Here is a 17,468-nt window from a genome sequence, read left to right on the forward strand (position 1 = left end):
AGGGTACTGGTATGACATTAAGTATACTCCAACAACTCAGTTTGGAAACGCTGATGGCTTGTCACGACTACCTCAAGGACCCGATGCAGAGTTTGACGCGGAATTCCAACAGGGGGAGTCGCCGATGTTGTGAGCTTCATTTCTTCAGACATCATGGCATTTGTTGACGAAAATATGACCAAACTTCCAGTCAGGGCATCCGACATCGCGGCGGAGACTGCTAAAGACAAGACACTGTCGAAAGTCTACCGGTATGTCATGGAAGGATGGCCATCGGTTGAACGCGACGCAGAAATGCAACCGTACACGTCGAGACAGTCGGAACTCACTGTGGCAAATGGCTGCCTAGTTCGGGGCATGCGCACAGTGATCCCTCTTAGGTTTTGACGTAGTCTTCTGTATTTAATACATGGAGGACACCTTGGACAATCAAAAATGAAGATGTTTGCCTGTTCCTACGTGTGGTGGCCAAACATGGACAAAGACATTGAAGCGAAAAGTCGGGCCTGCGAAGCTTGTGCTTCAGTCCCTCACAGGAACGAAAATGTTCCCCTACACCAATGGGAAGTGCCAAAACGACCCTGGTACCGAATCCATACAGATTTCGCAGAATAAATGTAAACATTTCAGCGGAACTCCGCCTGGTTAGGTAAGTAATAAGGAAAGTACTACGTAGACTCTAACCAATTTCTTCAATGTGCCCGACGTTTCGAAGCCAGCTCGGCTCCTTGTTCACGGAAGACTGTATATGGGTCGTCGTTTTCTTCTCCTCTCTCTTAGCTTTGTTTTCTTCTTCTGTTTCTGTGTGTGGTCGTGAACACCTCACCTGTGAACAAGGAGCCGAGCTGGCTTCGAAACGTCGGGCACATTGAAGAAATTGGTTAGAGTCTACGTAGTACTTTTCTTATTTCGCAGAATACCAGAACACCATGTACTTGGTGGTGATCGACACGTACAGCAAGTGGCCTGAAGTCACTTTGATGCCGTCGACCAGAGCTGAGCGGACGGTGGAAGCATTCAAGGAAATCATCCTTGTTCACGGACTGCCGGAGCAGGTAGTCAGCCATAATGGACCACAGTATACTAGTGCCATTTTTAAGAATTTTCTAGAGGAACAAGGAATTCAACACATCTTAACACCACCGTACCACCCTCAGTCAAACGGCTTAGCCGAAAACTTTGTGAGGACATTGAAGTCTGCCTTGCGAAAATTGAAGGGAGAGGAAAAGGAAGGACTGAGACAGTTCCTCCCCAAGTATAGGGTGACACCACACTCTACGACGAGACAACCCCCATGCGAGATGCTAAACAAGCGACACTACAGAACGACGATGGATTTGATCAAATCAGGCCAGTCGTCCGATGGTTCTCGTGAGCGGGCTCGCCAAAAGAGCAACTACGACAAGAGAAGTCGCGACCGGACATTTCAAATAAATCAGAAAGTCTGGATGCAGGATAGGTTAAAGAAGAACCATTGGATCGAAGGTGTGGTCGTCAGCCAAGAAGGACGGGTTATGTTTGAAGTAGTGACGGAAGATCACAAGCGACACCGGGTACATGCAGATCAGACGAAGAAACGAATCTGCGAAGAAGACTGAACTGCATTGTATGCCCCAACGCCGGTGGACAACTTTTCCGCAGCTGAACCACCAAAAGCAGAGGCAGATGGATCGGACACAACTTTGCAACAATCAGCTGATGCTTCCGAGTCCACTGCGGTTCGTCGGTATCCGACCAGACTACGCAAAGCTCCTGATGTCTTCACATTCGCCTGAGGAGGGAGGAGTGTAGTAGCATAGAAGACGAGAAACACTTGAGACGTAGGACCGTGCTGGGCTCACATGAATCGAGGGATTCGGATCCTGGCACGTATGAAGAACGATCTTCGCAGTGCAGTTCTGGGGCCCAAAGTGCATTTATCCTGCCATACGGGTCCGTGTCCACTCCGCTACAGGTGATATGATTTGATGTTATCTTTGCCTTTATATATTAGTACTCTTATCTTGCTTAGTTTCCAATCATTGGGTACCTCCCCCTCTTTAATTATTTGGCCAGTCACCTGTATTAGCTTTAATTTGCTTGCTTTACCTGGGGCATCAAGCATCGAACATCAAGGCCATGTTCTAAAATTTACTCAATCCTACTCCAAGGTAAGGGTTTTGTACCTTGGCGTTCCAAAACCTACCCATGTCCTGCACTTTTCAGTCTGTGTTGTTACGTGACACGACCCGCCAGAACTCGGATCCCTTGGGTAAGATTTGGAACACAGCCCAAGATTCCTTGATGTCCGATGCTCATAGCAGTTGGAAGGCCGTCTTAGGTCTCGCTTTTGAACAACTGTTGACTTTGTATGTCACCTTCGTCCAGAGAAGTCAACCGTTTTAGAGCGCAGCTCTTAGGGGCCCGTTCCCGGCTTGAGCGGCGTCGCCGTCGGCGTCGGCGTAATCGCAACCCTCGTAACCCTCGTGAGGGTTACGAGGGTTAATCTCATGAGGGTTACCCTCACGAGGATCACGAGGGCCACGAGGGTTACTTACCCTCGTAACCCTCACGAGGGTTACGAGGGTTAGTTACCCTCAAAAGGGTTACCTTCACGAGGGTTACCCTCACGAGCGTTACTTACCCTTGTAACCCTCACGAGGGTTACGAGGGTTAGTAACCCTCGTGAGGGTAACCCTCATGGTTACAAGGGTAAGTAACCCTCGTGAGGGTAACCCTCGTGAAGGTAACCCTTTTGAGGGTTACGAGGGTTAGTAACCCTCGTGAGGGTAACCTTCACGAGGGTTACCCTCACGAGGGTCACGAGGGTTATGAGAGCTACCCTCACGAGGGTTACTCACCCTCGTAACCCTCACGAGGGTTACGAGGGTTAGTTACCCTCACGAGGGTCACGAGGGTTATGAGAGTTACCCTTACGAGGGTCACGAGTTACCCTCACGAGGGTCACGAGAGTTGCCCTCACAAGGGTTACTAGGGTTACCCTCACGAGGGTCACGATGGTTACCCAGGTCGTGACCCCCCATGGGGTCACGTGACCTGGGGATACCCCCCAAGGTCACGTGACCCCCCATTGACGTCATAGGCACTGATGACGTCGTCAGTGACGTCACTGATGACGTCACCGGCATCCGCATCGTCATCGTCATCATCACTGATGACGTCATTAGTGACGTCACTGATGACGTCACCGGCATCCGCATCGTCATCATCATCACTGATGGCGTCATCAGTGACGCTACTGATGACGTCATCGGTATCGTCACGTGGCCCCAGGTCACGTGACTCCCACAAGGTCACGTGACCCACAAGGTCACGTGACCCCCCCACCCCCCGAGGTCACTTGACCCACCCCCCAGTACCCTTCCCTCCTCCTCCTCAAGAGCTGCGCTCTAATTCGGCGTTACAGGGAGTTGTAAACGGCTTTCATTTTTATGTTTCCCTTTCAATATACAATTACCGTGCCGATTCCAGCCATATGTGCCTCACGACAGCTTTCTTCATCATTTCTTTGCTGTCTCCTTGTGCAGATTTGAAACCCATAAAGCCCACACAACGCGAGAGGGAGAGTGCATACAAGTGTCACTGCTTTTATTGCACAAGCCAACAGTCAAAATTTTGTATCAAGTAAAAATGCAACTGCCCATTTGCCTCCACTCAACCTTAGTAAAAAATTGTGACTGTACAATTTACAAGGAATTCCAGCTCTTTATTAGAACACCGAGCATAGCACTAGCTCTGTAAATTTAAAACCAACATTTGCAGACATCGACCGGCACCTAACATGTGCTTTTACACTGCAGTTAAAATATGTCTAAAACCTAAAGTTAAGAGACTGTCATAATTATGAGTCACAAATTATTCCAGCAGAATCGAGTGTAGCTGCTATGCTCTTCCTCACATCTGCCTCCCCTTGGTCAGTGATTTTGACTAGATGCTCGACAAGGAATTCATTTTTGCAAACCAGCCTAAAGGCATCCAGAGATCTCTGGTCAAAAGCAGTCTTAAGCACAAACTGAGCAGCACGGTTCAAGAGGCACCTGTTCCGAAGCACAATCTCTCGAATGGTGAAGAGTCCCTTGAAGTATGAAGTTGGGTTAGAAAAGTCAAACTTCACTAGAACATGATTGTTCCTGAGACACTTTGAGAGCTTTTTCTGACCTCCACAATTAAGGTACTGGTTCTCAAAACAAATAGTGTGAATTGTTCTGTTCACCTGCAGCATTTCACTCACAGCTTTGGTCATTCTTCTTGACATAGAAGTACAACTAAAAACAACTTCTTGAACAGTCATATTGTTTGTGAGACTGGCCAGAATCAATGGCGCAACACGGTCAACTTGAACTTCTGTACTTATTTTGAGTTTCTTCAAAGTTTTGGTGGAGCGCAGTAGGCCTGCTAGGCCCTCGGCCAATGCGACATTCAGTAAACTTCCGTTCTGCATGTAGAGTTCAGTTATGGTATTGTTCGTAGACAGAGCAAGAAACACGTCTAAAATGGACGCCTCTGAGGCATGTTCAGACCAGCTTAGATACAACTGGTGGCCTGAGCCTCTATCGTCCCTCAATTCTCGTGCAAGCTGCAGAAGCCCGTCAGTGTTCCAGGCCACCATAAGTCGTCTGCAAACGTTGTGTCCATTATTTGTTACTTGGCACGCAACCTCCTCAGGGATGGGAATAAAACCCAAACGAACTGACTCAACAACGTTGTTGAGCTTCAGTGCCTCCACAAACTTCTCGACAACGTTAATAGTGAAACCGTAGTTGTCCAGAACAAGCTTTTTCAAAGTTCTGTTTGTTTTTAGTGCCTCTGCAAGCCCTAGGGCACCATTTACACGAACGCTGCTCCACGAAAGGTCGAGTTCTTCTAGCATAATGCTATCTTTTAGCCATTTAGAGAGAAAAATGGCACCGGCATCATCCAGCTCTTGTAGAGAAAGTGTCAGCTTCTTCAGTACAGAGTTGCTTGCCAATGGCTCCAGCTCTTCACTTTCCATGAAAACCGAGCGGGACGGGTGTTGGCAAATGAGTGAAAGCTCCCGAACCGAGCTGTTCTTTTGAAGCGATGTAAGTATAACTTTTACCGCACTTGAGCACGTTCCAGTCACGGACAATTTTGCTATGGTCGTGTTCTTAGCCAGCACAGCGGCAAGACACTTGGCATTGCTAACTAGAAAATGCTCATAACCATCTATCACTAATGAGGTCAAGTAAGAACACTTGCCGACGGCACGCAGGATCACATCTCCGGCCCGCATAGACAGACCGTTGTAGAGAACCAGTGACTGCACCCGACTTTTCTTCAAGGCACAGGCTATGTCCCTTGCAGTCATGTGGTCCACAAGCAAGGATGAGAGGTGCAGCTTTTCGAGCCCGACCTTGTGGCTCAGTGCAGAAGCAAGAGCTACAGACGCACGCGTGGAAATGAACCGACACTTTATGTCGACCTCGACGAGCCCAGGTGCGAGCTCTATGGCCTTGCCGAGCATCGCGGGATTGGTCCGCACTAGGACCGACTCGCAAAGGCACACCCTCTTGATACATCTGTGATTCCTGAGCAGCCAACAAATGAGAAAGACGCAGTCCAAGAAGGTCCTGTCCGATAGGTCGTCGCATTCGTCGACAGCATCAATGTACGTCACGGCAAGCTTGCCTGGCTCGTACTCTTCGATTTCTGTGTGGACCGAAGTCAGGTGTTTGTTGAGGGTCAGCAGGGAGTCGACGACCCAGCAGCTTGTTCCGTCGTCCCTGCTTGAACAAGGTTTGAGAAGGTCTGCTCCCTGAGCCCTCAGTCTGTCTCTGAGGGATGTGATGCTCCTTAGCACACGGAAAGGGTCCAGGGACGCAATACTGTAAGCATACTTTTCAAGTTCGGCCTCAGAAATTAGATTGCAGTCATCCATGTCCACCGCACCTGTGAATGAGAAAAGCGGACGCCCATTGAACATGATGCATCGGGCCAGCAAACAAAATCAAATGTAAGTTATAGACCAACTTATGTTTACAAACAAACCGGAGCGCCAATAGCGGACGCCATTGGCGCCGCGTAGGCGCGATAGAGTGTGGGCAAGAAGCTCGCCATCGCCCATAACAAACCATTGAAATGCGATGTTGTCGGCACCAGCATGAGTCCCTATGCTCTTTTTCGCGTTAAAATTGTTGATTCTACATCTTCCTGAGCGGCCTCAACGAAATTACTGGAGCTCGTTAAACCACGAAACTTCGCGTAAATAATGTGACATGCGATGATTCCTTCCGTGTGGGCGCCGCAGAATGGACGCTAAAGCCTGATTCGCATGATGAAATTCCACTCTCAATTTTCAGTCGCGACATCGCTTGGGCTGCCAAAGCGTGAACTGTAGCTGAGATGATTGACGCCAATACTGAAAATCGCAAGCAGAATCAGACCAAGTGAATCAGAAAAAAACAAGTCGATGATGGTCACTGGTAACAATGATCAACATCTTCTTGTATCTACTGTTTACACTGAGCCTGCCTACTTCAACCAACCTTCAAACTTAAAAGTCTTTTGAGGCCTCACTTACTTCTTATCGCTTTTACCTGGCCAACATTTGGTTTACGGACTGGTGTCGTCTGAAAGAGCAGACGACAAGCAGAAATGTTTGAAGGAGCAGACGACAATTCAAACAATCAGGTGGCCGTCTGAACTTGACGACGCGCTGAACGTAGTCTGCAGGTGGTCCGGACAATTTGATGGTTTTCCCGCGCTCATGTCGGAACAAAACAAATAAATCTGATGACCACAAGTATCCGTGAATTCATCCCAAAGTGCTTCCCGCCCAAGCACTTGTGGTCCCACGGCGCCTGGTTTTCCCTTTTCACGGCACATATCCCGTTCTCGGCGAACCGAGCACATGAAAACTGACCTTCAAACCTTTGTCGACTCTTTTGGTACATCTGCAGTCGTGGCGTTTTGATAAGAAGGCAGGTTTTTGTCTAGTTTCTTCCAAAACAAAGCAGGAATGCATGTCTTGCATGGTGACTTCCGCCTGCAGACCCAGACTGGAAGTGCGCTCGACGCGCCGTAACGTAACAAAGTTAAATTTGCATATAAAAAAAAAAGTTTATATATTTATGGCTTCATTAAAGTAAAAACATTTTGTAAATATCTCAGAAGAAATCTCTGCAGTGACGTTGCATGATTAAAACGGTGTCTTTGATGGAAGACAGCTTCATTTACGTTGCTGTTATGGTGTCAACTGCTGCCATTAAGGATGTGGTTTAGATTGAGAACAGAGAGGGGCTAAGTTGCAAATGATGCAGCAAGATAACGAGTTGTTGTTGGGAACATACACACATCAAGGAAAGCAAGTGTTGGGAAAGTACAGCCATTCAATGAACTCTGAGATGGTGCATATTTTTCTTAGCTTAGTGCACAGAAGAAGTAAAAAAGGGCAATTGTTTGAAACAATAGAGACAACCAGTGAAACTTTTGGGTATTTCATATAAGAGTACAATAGTACAGACCAGCTTACACTGTTGACAGGCCAATGTCAACGAACCATGAAAGAAGGATAAGGTAAAAAAAAAAGTCAGAGGACACCTAAGCACTTCTTATGAGTTGTGAATGCGAAAGCATGAATGTCATTCTTCTGATCTATTAGTCCGTCTGCAGAGTAGTGGCGTGGCCGTGCCGCGCTGAGCTTGTCGTGCAGCCCCTCCAGAGTTTGCCCGAGCAGGCCATGCGGCCAGGCCCACACTGTCGCAGCTCTTACCCGCGGCCAGGCTGCTGTGTGCGCTGTGCCGGCATGGAGAGGCCTCCTCTGGTGGCAGCCCTTGGAACTACGCCGCATAAGAGCCAATAGGAGCCCCCTTCCTTCATGATGCGCACCAGCCAATGGGAGCCTATCCATCACATTTCTGCTACAGACGACAGGCTTCGCTCCATTGGGACAGGGGAAGGTGTCATTTGGCATGGCTTCAAAGTTGATGACGTCAGTTCACTTCATAAGACCAGTTATTGCTTTCGGATTAAAACAGAGTGTCTAGAGTTCCGTCCAGACGGAACAGTAGCAGACGCAGTAGAGTTCCTTGTCCAGATGAAACAATAGCAGGCCCAGCAGAGTTCCGCCCGACAGAACGCTAGCAGGTCCAGTAGGGCTCCGTCCAGATGGAACTACAACAAGCCTTGTAGAGCCCCGTTTGTATCGTCCCGAGGGCCCGGTCGAGAGTATTGTTCCTTTTCGTGTCCAAGCTAGAGGAACAATAACAATCTCTCAGCCAAGTTTTTGGGATGCCAAGGGTGTTTTTTTCCTGTGATTATTTACAGGGTGGAGCCACAATACCAGGTTATTATTATGCAAACATAATTACAAAATTATGTGCTGCAATCAAGGAAAAACGCAACGGGAAGGGGAGAACGAGAGTGCTTCTTCATTACGACAATGCACCCAGCCTCCAGGTTTTGCATTACAATGTGCTGTGTATTTGTAAGCCCTCAATAGATAAAGCCACCGACCCGCTCCGTAACGACTGCACCGAGGAAGGCTAAGAAACTCTTGTCAGAGGGCTTAATCGTGTGAACAGCTCGTTCTGCCAAGCCATTAGATGGTGAATGAAAAAGGGCAGTTCGGAAATACTTGATATCCCATTTCCCTGAACGAAGTCTTGGAAGGGCTGACCAGTGAGCGGACTTCCATTTCTCAGTGATGTGATTGGCCTAAGCCGTTTTGGAGCACCTTTTGGAGCAGCCAACACGGTGTTTTGGAGCAGCAAAAGTGGCCTTTGGAGCAGGTAAAACAGTGTTTTGGAGCAACAAAAGTTGCTTTTGGAGCAGCCAGAACAGTGTTTCGGAGCAGCAAAAGTGGTTTTTGGAGCAGATATTCTTACAAAAATAAAAATATTTGTTTTAAGTGCTGGACGAAGAAAGGGCACTTCACTCGCCGCAATAAACAAATTATGGTCAAGTTCAACCACCTGGGTGTCTTTCAACATGTAACTGAAATGCCAATGACATGACACATTTTGCAATGCTTCAGTTAAATTATACATGTATATGTACCGTTATTGATAAATAAGAACCAAACTGCACATATTAAAATTTAATTGAAAATGACCACATTATTAGTAAATAAGCTGGTCTATTAGTAAATATGCTAGTAGGTTGACTACCGTAGTTACATAATATAATAAATGGAAGCAGTCTCCGACTGATGAAACACGTAACTACTGCAGTGCAATGCGAAATTGTACACAAGACAAAGGTGCTTTTCTTTTTTCTTTTCGAAACTTTTTAGTAAAAGGCTGCTGCAAGCCTCGCTTTGCCTTTGACTAGTAATGAATTCCCACTTTCAATGTCTCCAAAGAGACATTGAGACATCCCAGAAGTGAACAGTGCTGTGGCCGTTGCCGAGCGATTCCGAGAAACCGCTTGCCACCGTTTAATTGGTTCCCGACGTGCCAGATTTTCGTCAAAAGTAAGCAAACATAAAACAATGGGTTGCAAGTGTCCCGGCTGGTGCCTCTGTTGTGCAGTCATGTTCGCATGCACATGAGGGCAACTTCGGCAGGCTTGCATTTGCACGTGCTTCGTCGCGCGAGCGGAGATGGCTGTTCGATCGAAACAGACACCATGCCACTCCGCTCCGTCGCCAACTGGTTCCCAAAATTGTATGAAAAATGTAATTGTCCAGCATACGACAAAAACCAGTCCAGCGGCAAGTGCTTGCCAGGCCGGCAGGCGAGGTACAAGCTAAACACACAGAGAAAAAGAACCTGAGCGAGTCAGGTCAAAACAATACATCGCGAGTCAGGGTCAAAAATGTACTTGGAGCGCTTTGTACAACGACTGAAGCACTGAAGCGTCAACACACGCCCACGTCTATCGTTGAAATTGTTTTTAAAAAGACGCGAGAAGAGACCACGGTGTAGACGAGACACATGAACGATGAGCGCGTGAAACGAGAGGTGGCGGGAAAAACTATACCGGATGGACGATTGATACAGGGTACTTCTTGTTGGGCGGCCACTTGCACAACCTAGCTCATGCATGCTAAGTTACGGTACTCAGTTTAGTTTTGGTTTTGAAAGACGACCAAAATTGATCTTTTGGCGCAGGCTTGGCGTAGTTTACCCATATTTTGGCAAAATGTAGCAGGATGTAGCAGGGTTCACCCCTTGGCGCAGTTTGGCGCAATTGGCACAGCAATCACATCACTGCTACATTTTCAATCACACTTTGGTAGTCCAAACCTTGCAAAAATGTCACATAGGTGTTTTAGGGTTTGCTCGGATGTGGCACCTGCCACGACAACGACTTCGAGCCATTTTGACTTCGCATGTACCAACAGCAGTAGCATCTCTCCGTCGAACGGTCCTGCATAGTCGAGATGCAGATGCTCCCAACATTCCTTTGGCCCAAGCCAGGGTACCGGTTCTGCTTTTGGTGGCATTAAGGAGTTCTGGAGGCACTGGGAACGTTGTTGTGAACAGCACTCTACTTCTGTATCCGTGTTCGACCACCACACAAGAGATCTCAAGCTCCGGCTTGCTCAACGGTTGCTCATTTTCATACCTCGGCAAATTCATTCATAAACTCGCTCACTCACCTTCATTCACATTCACGGCGTGAATCTGAATGGCTCTGAATGAATTCTTGAAATCGAAAAAATCATGATGTGATGGTGAATGACTTTGTGAATTTAAATGAATTCGTGATGTGATGGTGGATAACTTCGTGAATGTAAATGAAATCGTGATGTGATGGTGAATGAATTCGTGAATTTGAATGCATTCGTGATGTGATGGTGAATGAAGTCGTGAAGTCGTGATGTGATGGTGAATGACTTCGTGATTTTGAATGAATTTGTGATGTGATGGTGAATGAAGTCGTGATGTGATGGTGAATGACTTTGTGAATTTCAATGAATTCGTGATGTGATGTTGAATCAAGTCGTGATATGATGTTGAATGAAGTCGTGATGTGATGGTGAATGACTTCGTGAATTTGAATAAACTCATGATGTGTTGTGATTGTGAATGACTTCATAAACTGAAGAGAATTCATTGTGATGTGAATAACTCAATGAATTCGTGACGTGATGGTGAATGGCTCGTGAACACGATTGATTTGTGATGTGAGTGGCTCGTGAAGTTGACAAGTTTGTGATGGGAAGTAATACCGTGAACTTAATTCTCGACGTGATAGTGAATACGGTTATTAATTCAGAATAGGTGGAAAACATGTTACGCAGGTGCTTGTTTGCTTGCTGGTTGTTTTCATCCTTCACCGCAAACGACAGGAACCGATTTTACTTTAGCGGTTTGGGCATCAGTCTCGCTGCGTAGCCGTGCGCGCCTCAGCGCAGTGGCTCTGTGTCGAGCACTTTCAAAGTACCAGCTGTTTATAAGGGGAGTGCGGTGGCAGTGGCAATGAAGAGACGAAGACGAAGCCAACGTCACGAGCAGGCGCACCTGATCCGGCGCCGAGACCATATCAAGTGACCTGCCGGTTCCGCGTGGTGGCGCATGGAACACATTCACGTGACACAATCGCAGCGCGGCATTGGCTGGGTCGGCGCTCTATCAATGTGTATTGAGTTTTGCGCACTCGAAATACCCCACTTCCCCGACGAAGTCAGGTCCTGGTTTCAAGTGGCAGACATAAAAAGTTGCCACAGTCCTATTCCGCAGGAACTGCGAACTCGTGAAGGGCTACCAGCCGTGAAGTCAAATTTAGTCAGAATGAACCTGAATGAGTTCGTGAATTATGCGGAATTCGTGATGTGATGGCGAATTCCGGTGAATTCGTGTTGACCGTGATGGTGAATAACTTTGTGAAGTGATGGTGAATTCGGATGAATCCATGATGTGATGGTGAATTCAGATGAATTCGTGATGCGAGGGTGAATTCGGATGAATTCATGATGTCATGGTGAATTCGGATGACCTCGTGAAGTGATGGTGAATTTGGATGAATTCGTGAAGTGATGGGGAATTCGGATGAATTCATGATGGGATGGCGAATTCCGATAAATTCACGATGGTGAATTCCGATGAATTCGTGGTGATGGTGAATGACATCGTGAATTGGTGATGTGATAATGAATGACTCCGTGAATTTGGAGGCGGCGGTGATGTGATGGGGATGAATTCTTGGCGTGGTTGAACGCCGTGATGTGAAGGGGAAGAATTCTCGGCGGAGTTTGAAAGCCGTGATGTGAAGGGGATGAAGTTTTGGCGCGGTTGAACGCCGGGATGTGATGGGCCGTGACTTTGGGAGGTCGGAGTCCCTTGTGACGTGAATGCGAATGAATTTGGAGACGTGATTTTGTTCGCGATGTGATGGTGAATGAAGGGGCTCTAAAATGCCGACCTATGCATTTATTGCCGAGCACCTCATCCAAGCGGAGCATCTCCGGCAAAACAGGTGCTGGCTTATCCAGTGAAAGCAAGACTGGACCTCTGTATTCCCAGGAGGGCTGAAGAGGCAATTCTGGATCACTTGCCGACAGAATGTAGACAATGGGCCGAGCAAAAAAAAAGAAAAAGGGACTAAGCCACAAGAAAGGGGACAAGGTTGCAGTTCGCAATTTCGGCAAGAGACCTCGATGGTGGTTGGGCGAGGTGTACAACACCAGCGGAACATCCATTGCGACTGTATCAACTCTGCAAGGAAAAGTTCTCCGCCACAACGATCAAGTATTCCACACTTGACCACTTTGGCATCCCTGGGGAACAACTGCCACCTGACAAGGACCAAGGCTATGCAACGAGCGAACCAAGGACAGTGGAGACTGCAAGGACGCCCTGTAGAAGACAACCCACACAAACTGTTTGCAAGCCCCTAAGATTCACATAGTCTTCAATAAGGAGGTAGCCTTCATTAAGGGAGGAGTGCTCTGCATTTGTACACCCTCATTAGACAGCGCCACCGACCCCTTCCGTAACGACCGTGCCGAGGAAGGTTAAGAAACTCTCGTCAGAGGGGGCCGGCTTGGGAGCCGTGTGGATGGAAGGCTGCTGTCATTCCGGCCGCTTGTTATTATCAGGGATGGGCAAAATACATGCAAATATGTATCGAAATACAAGTACAAAATACTTTGTCAAAAGTGTATTTAATTACAAATCTAATTACATTTCCAAAAAAGCATTTAAGTACAAGATACAAATGCAACCAAATGTATTTGGTCTCCTCCAAATACTTTTCGAAATACATTCCTCAAAATTTGCGTCAGCGACTTCGGGCACCTGCAACGGGTTTCTGGGTATCTCATTTTAATTTTGCATCGCACATTTGGGAGCTAGTGTGCGAGACTCTAGTAACGTAATAGAAATATAATCACAAAAAAAAGTAATCAGCTTAGACGTAATAGGTGAAAAAACTACAGAGCTTCAAGCAGCTTTTTTTGTCGATTACATTTTGGTATAGATGCTTCACACACGCGCCAGATTGAGCCGCCATAGCCGCCCTTCTCTTGTCTTACCGAGATGCCGAGCCACTGAAGCGGGCGTTGACGGGTCTTCACAAGGGCCTATGCTGGGCACAAGAACACAGTAGCATCTAAAATGGCAATAACCTGTCCTGCTGTAGTAATGATGAAGTGAAGCGAACGGAATAAGAGGGAACAAAAACTGAAGGTCAGTTATGGCGGCACCCATGCACAGCTGCTGTAAAGCGTCTATAGACCAAAAAAGTACCGAGACTACCAAGACGCGCAGCACTAGCTAGAGAATTTTTTATTGTTGCAACTTGCGCCAGTTACGAAAATCTGGACGACCCGCGCATTTAGTATGTTCCAGGCAAAAATATGGATGGAAATTAGGCTGGAAAACATCACAAGTTGTCGCAGGCACTTATTTAGCCAGTCTGCCTGTGAACGTCAGTTTCGTCACTATTCTTGCCCTGGACTAGCACCGTAATCACAGTCACTAAACGCTTCTGCTTGACTGAGAGACACTGCATTCGGTGCAGAACGTAGTTTTCTTCCTGCTCTGGACACGTCTTAGGATGAGCAAAATGAGTCGTGACAGTAAATTTGAGGGATGTATTTTCGCCCACAAAATTGTATTTAATTACAATTGTATTTCAAATACCCATGTTTTAGTATTTAAATACACACGTCAAATACATTACCCAATTTGTAATTAAATACAAATTCAAAATACATAAAGTATTTGAAATACATATTTCAAATACTTGTATTTGAAATACTGCCCATCCATGTTATTAGTTAATAAAGTATTATGTTAAAACTCAGCCCCAAAGTACATAACAAAATGGTTTTTGTTCATAAATAAAGCTTTGAAAATGATATCCATCGCATTCACTGTATCTGGCTACCAGTAATAACAAACTTAAAAAAAAAATATTTAAGATACACCTGCCTGGGATGAGATTTTTAATGGTTATATTAGGTAATAACAAGTCTTGCATGCACATCACATTAGCCGCCATTGCTTCGTACCATGCTCCTGTTTCCGTACCTTCTGCAGCATACATTTGGCACCATCGAATTTGTATTTTCGGCAAGGTTGGCCGAGAAAAACAGATTTGATAGTGCGAAATGTATGCTACGCATGTTACGGAAACAGGAGCATGGTGCGGAGCAATGGAGGCTGGAACAGTGCCATATGACGTAACGTGCAAGGCTTGTATAGAAGCCGGAGATGCATGGTTTGCAGAAATTGGACAAATTGTTGTCCAGGAAGCACTATAAATGTTGTAGGATTGCCGAGACAAATAAATTTACCTTAAAAAAAAAATAAACCTAATTAGAATTAACATAGAAACACACTGATCTCTATGTCTATATGCTGGATCGCGTTTGCCCACTTTGCAAAAGCAGCCACTGGCAGCCATATTTTTGGTAGAGTTATATTACCTCGAGCCAATGTACAGATGGTGCAGCCACTATTATTCATCCATGGCAGACAGCGTTGTGGCAGTTGTGGTGGCAGGCTGCCATAAAAAATAGTCGTGGGTGATATTTCGTTCTTGACTGAAATCGTTCGACAAAACATATTATTGAAACCCGGTGTGAACGGCAGCCTGATCTTTAAGGACCCAGTGAAAGTTTCACGAAATCGCAGCACCAGGAAAAGGCAGCACAGCACGCATCGAATGTAGACGCCGGTACGGCATCTGCTTTCGATGCGAGCTGCGCTGCTTTCCCCCGGTACTGCACTTTCGTAGAACTTTCGTAGAACTTTCGCCGGGTCCTCAAAGATGTTTGTGCCGGGTTTCAAGAATCTGCTTCATCGAACTACCTCAATCAAGCATGAAATATCACCCACGGTACACTGCTAGACCCACGGCTATTTTTTTGGCAGCCTGCCGCCATAGCGATGTCCGCCATATGACTATGATGGCGGATGATATAACCCTACCAAAAAGATGGCTGACCGTGGCCGAATTCCCGTCCATAGGCGGAGCTGGTCAAACGCAATCCAGCAAATAGACATAGAGACCAGTGTAGGAACACTGCCAGTGGTTACTCCAGAAATGGGTCAGGGTTGGAGCACATAGGGATCAAACCTTGTGTACGCTGAACGGAGCTTCAGTGGCACATTTCTCTTCTGTCTGGGCGGAACTTAACTCTAGTGGCGACTGTCGTTCCATCTGGACAGAACTTAACTCTAGTGAAGACTGTCGTTCCGTCTGCACGTAACTCTAGCGGTGACTATCGTTTCCATCTGGACGGAACACTAGCGGTTCCATTTCAATGAAACTGGAACTCTAGTGGTGACAATTCTTCCGTCTAGGGAGCCTTCATGCACAAGAAGGCTCCCTAGTTGCGTCTGGACGGAACCCTTACACCCTAGCCACAGTAAAAAAAAAAAAAAACTGTATGTTATTCATGTGCTCCTGAGAACGCAAAGCCTGACGTTGCTTTGCGTTCTCCTGACCACGCTCAGACACCTAAATTAAAGGCTGTCTTCCGTTCACTACTCATGTTTTAAGGGACCATGGGACACGGCGGCAAAAGCTAGACAAATTGGGCAGTGTAACCTTCTCCTTTAGTGTCTGTACTTAAGAGCACCAGTAATTCAACAAAACAACATGCTGAAGACCAGACGTGATCACTGATTACCAAACTGAAGACGGTGTAAATGGAAAAGGAAAAACAGCTGTATGTACAAACGACTTCAAATAGTGTCAAGCCTCAGGCCTTCATGGCATGAACTTACCTTTCTCCGGTGCCGTGGTTTTCCTGAACGGAAATAAATAATACTAATACTAGGGTGGGCATCCCTTCTCACTTATGCCATTCCCAATCAAGTGATGTAACTGTATACTCTCGGTGGGAGATCGAGATGTCGCAATTTCTAAAAGTATACAAGCATGGTTTACGTACCAGCTGCGTCCACAGCTCTGCTCCAATCAGTTCAGGTGAACTTCTACTTCTTGTACCGAGATCTAACACACAAAAAGTCGCAAAACATTTTCCAAGCGCTCGTGAATAGAAGCTTTCGGTGAACGCTTCAACATGCAACGCAGCCGACGCAGCCCACTTCTCTGCGGTGCATGCCAGCCAACGTTACACTGGTTACACCGTTACCGCCGTTACCACCGTTACACTTTGATGTCTTTATAATTAAACAAAAAAACAGAAAATATTTAGCATAACAAACTTGCGTATTATTTAAAATATAGCAAGGTCTGCAGGATTCAACGCAGCTCCCGTCCCCTTATTATTCACCATTTTTATAGTTTAGATTTCTACACCTAGGAAGCGCAGAACACCGCCCGATTCGGAATGTTTTTTTTTTTGCTGTACTTATCCATTCAAATTGTAGAGAAAAAAACAAACAAAAACTTTTTAAAAACTCGCTTGTTCGGGCAAGGAGGTTAGAAGCACTAGGAAGGGGCACGTTGCAATATTGGTTTAAACGATTTTGTGCCCAGCGTGACCGCAGATCTGTCTGGCGATTGGTGCGCGTGACATATCACGTGCGAGATGGATGGTTGATTGTAAAGGGTTCCTTGCAAGCTTGCACGCGCTCCGTCCGGTAGGTTTTATCAGATCGAAGGCTAGAGCCTAGACGAAGGCTAGCTACGGTCACGTGATGTGGTGAGAGCAAGGAGGAAAATGAGAAAGAGGCGAGGCGTTTAGGGAGCATGGCTTGTGGAGGCTACGCGGCTGACGTCATGCCCTCTCCGACCCTTCTATTCTCCATGTGTTCGGGCGTTTTGCCAGGTTTTGCTAGTGAACCTGGTGAACCGCTCAGTGCGCTCAGTGTAGTGAACAGTGCAGTTGAGGGGGGTCCCTACAAGAAGATGGGGGGATGGGGATGGGGGTGGTGGTTTGGGGGGGGGGGGGGGGGGGGGAGGGGGAGGGGGAGGGGAGGGGAGGGGAGGGGGGAGGGTTTTGACGAGATGTAGATGCAGATAAAATAAACCACACTGCTGACTCTGCCCACACTGTACCTGCCTCCAACCCTCGAATTGCTAATCCACAAATGTCACATCCCTGAAAACAAGATATGATTTTAATTTCACTAATGCTGGGG

The 17,468-nt window shown here is 46.8% G+C and overlaps 2 protein-coding genes across 4 annotated transcripts; one reads left to right on the forward strand and one right to left on the reverse strand.

The window, feature by feature from the left end:
• The first annotated feature begins 402 nt into the window (after window positions 1-402).
• Window positions 403-1,598, forward strand: LOC120850508 (uncharacterized protein K02A2.6-like). Its single transcript, XM_040223018.2, has 2 exons — window positions 403-606; window positions 924-1,598. Exons 1-2 carry the CDS (start codon window positions 436-438, stop codon window positions 1,596-1,598), a joined length of 846 nt encoding a protein of 281 aa, XP_040078952.2. The 5' UTR covers window positions 403-435.
• Window positions 1,599-3,554: 1,956 nt separating this feature from the next.
• On the reverse strand, window positions 3,555-16,649 carry LOC8027815 (protein NLRC3). 3 transcript variants are annotated; one of them, XM_040223030.3, is made up of 2 exons: window positions 16,313-16,649; window positions 3,555-5,910 (listed from the first exon to the last, which is right to left on the reverse strand). In XM_040223030.3, the coding sequence occupies exon 2, from the start codon at window positions 5,897-5,899 to the stop codon at window positions 3,842-3,844; it is 2,058 nt and encodes a 685-aa protein (XP_040078964.2). In that variant the 5' UTR covers window positions 5,900-5,910; window positions 16,313-16,649; the 3' UTR covers window positions 3,555-3,841. The 3 variants fall into 3 exon arrangements, with proteins under 3 accessions (XP_040078964.2, XP_040354591.2, XP_029831171.3); XM_040498657.2 differs by lacking the exon at window positions 16,313-16,649 and adding an exon at window positions 16,146-16,181; XM_029975311.4 differs by lacking the exon at window positions 16,313-16,649 and adding an exon at window positions 14,840-15,324.
• Between the last annotated feature and the right edge of the window lie 819 nt (window positions 16,650-17,468).

Source organism: Ixodes scapularis, unplaced genomic scaffold, assembly GCF_016920785.2.
Source record: "Ixodes scapularis isolate PalLabHiFi unplaced genomic scaffold, ASM1692078v2 PGA_scaffold3__209_contigs__length_174095766, whole genome shotgun sequence".
Lineage (NCBI taxonomy): Eukaryota > Metazoa > Arthropoda > Arachnida > Ixodida > Ixodidae > Ixodes > Ixodes scapularis.

What these genes read in the sequence shown, in the direction of transcription:
- LOC120850508 (XM_040223018.2), top strand. Translation starts at nt 436, where the DNA reads ATGAAGATGTTTGCCTGTTCCTACGTGTGGTGGCCAAACATGGACAAA. An exon ending in ACCGAATCCATACAGATTTC is followed by an intron (nt 607 to 923) that starts GCAGAATAAATG and finishes GCAGAATACCAG; the next exon opens with AACACCATGTACTTGGTGGT.
- LOC8027815 (XM_029975311.4), bottom strand. Translation starts at nt 14,978, where the DNA reads ATGTTTTGTCGAACGATTTCAGTCAAGAACGAAATATCACCCACGACT. An exon ending in CATCTGTACATTGGCTCGAG is followed by an intron (nt 5,911 to 14,839) that starts GTAATATAACTC and finishes TCTCATTCACAG; the next exon opens with GTGCGGTGGACATGGATGAC.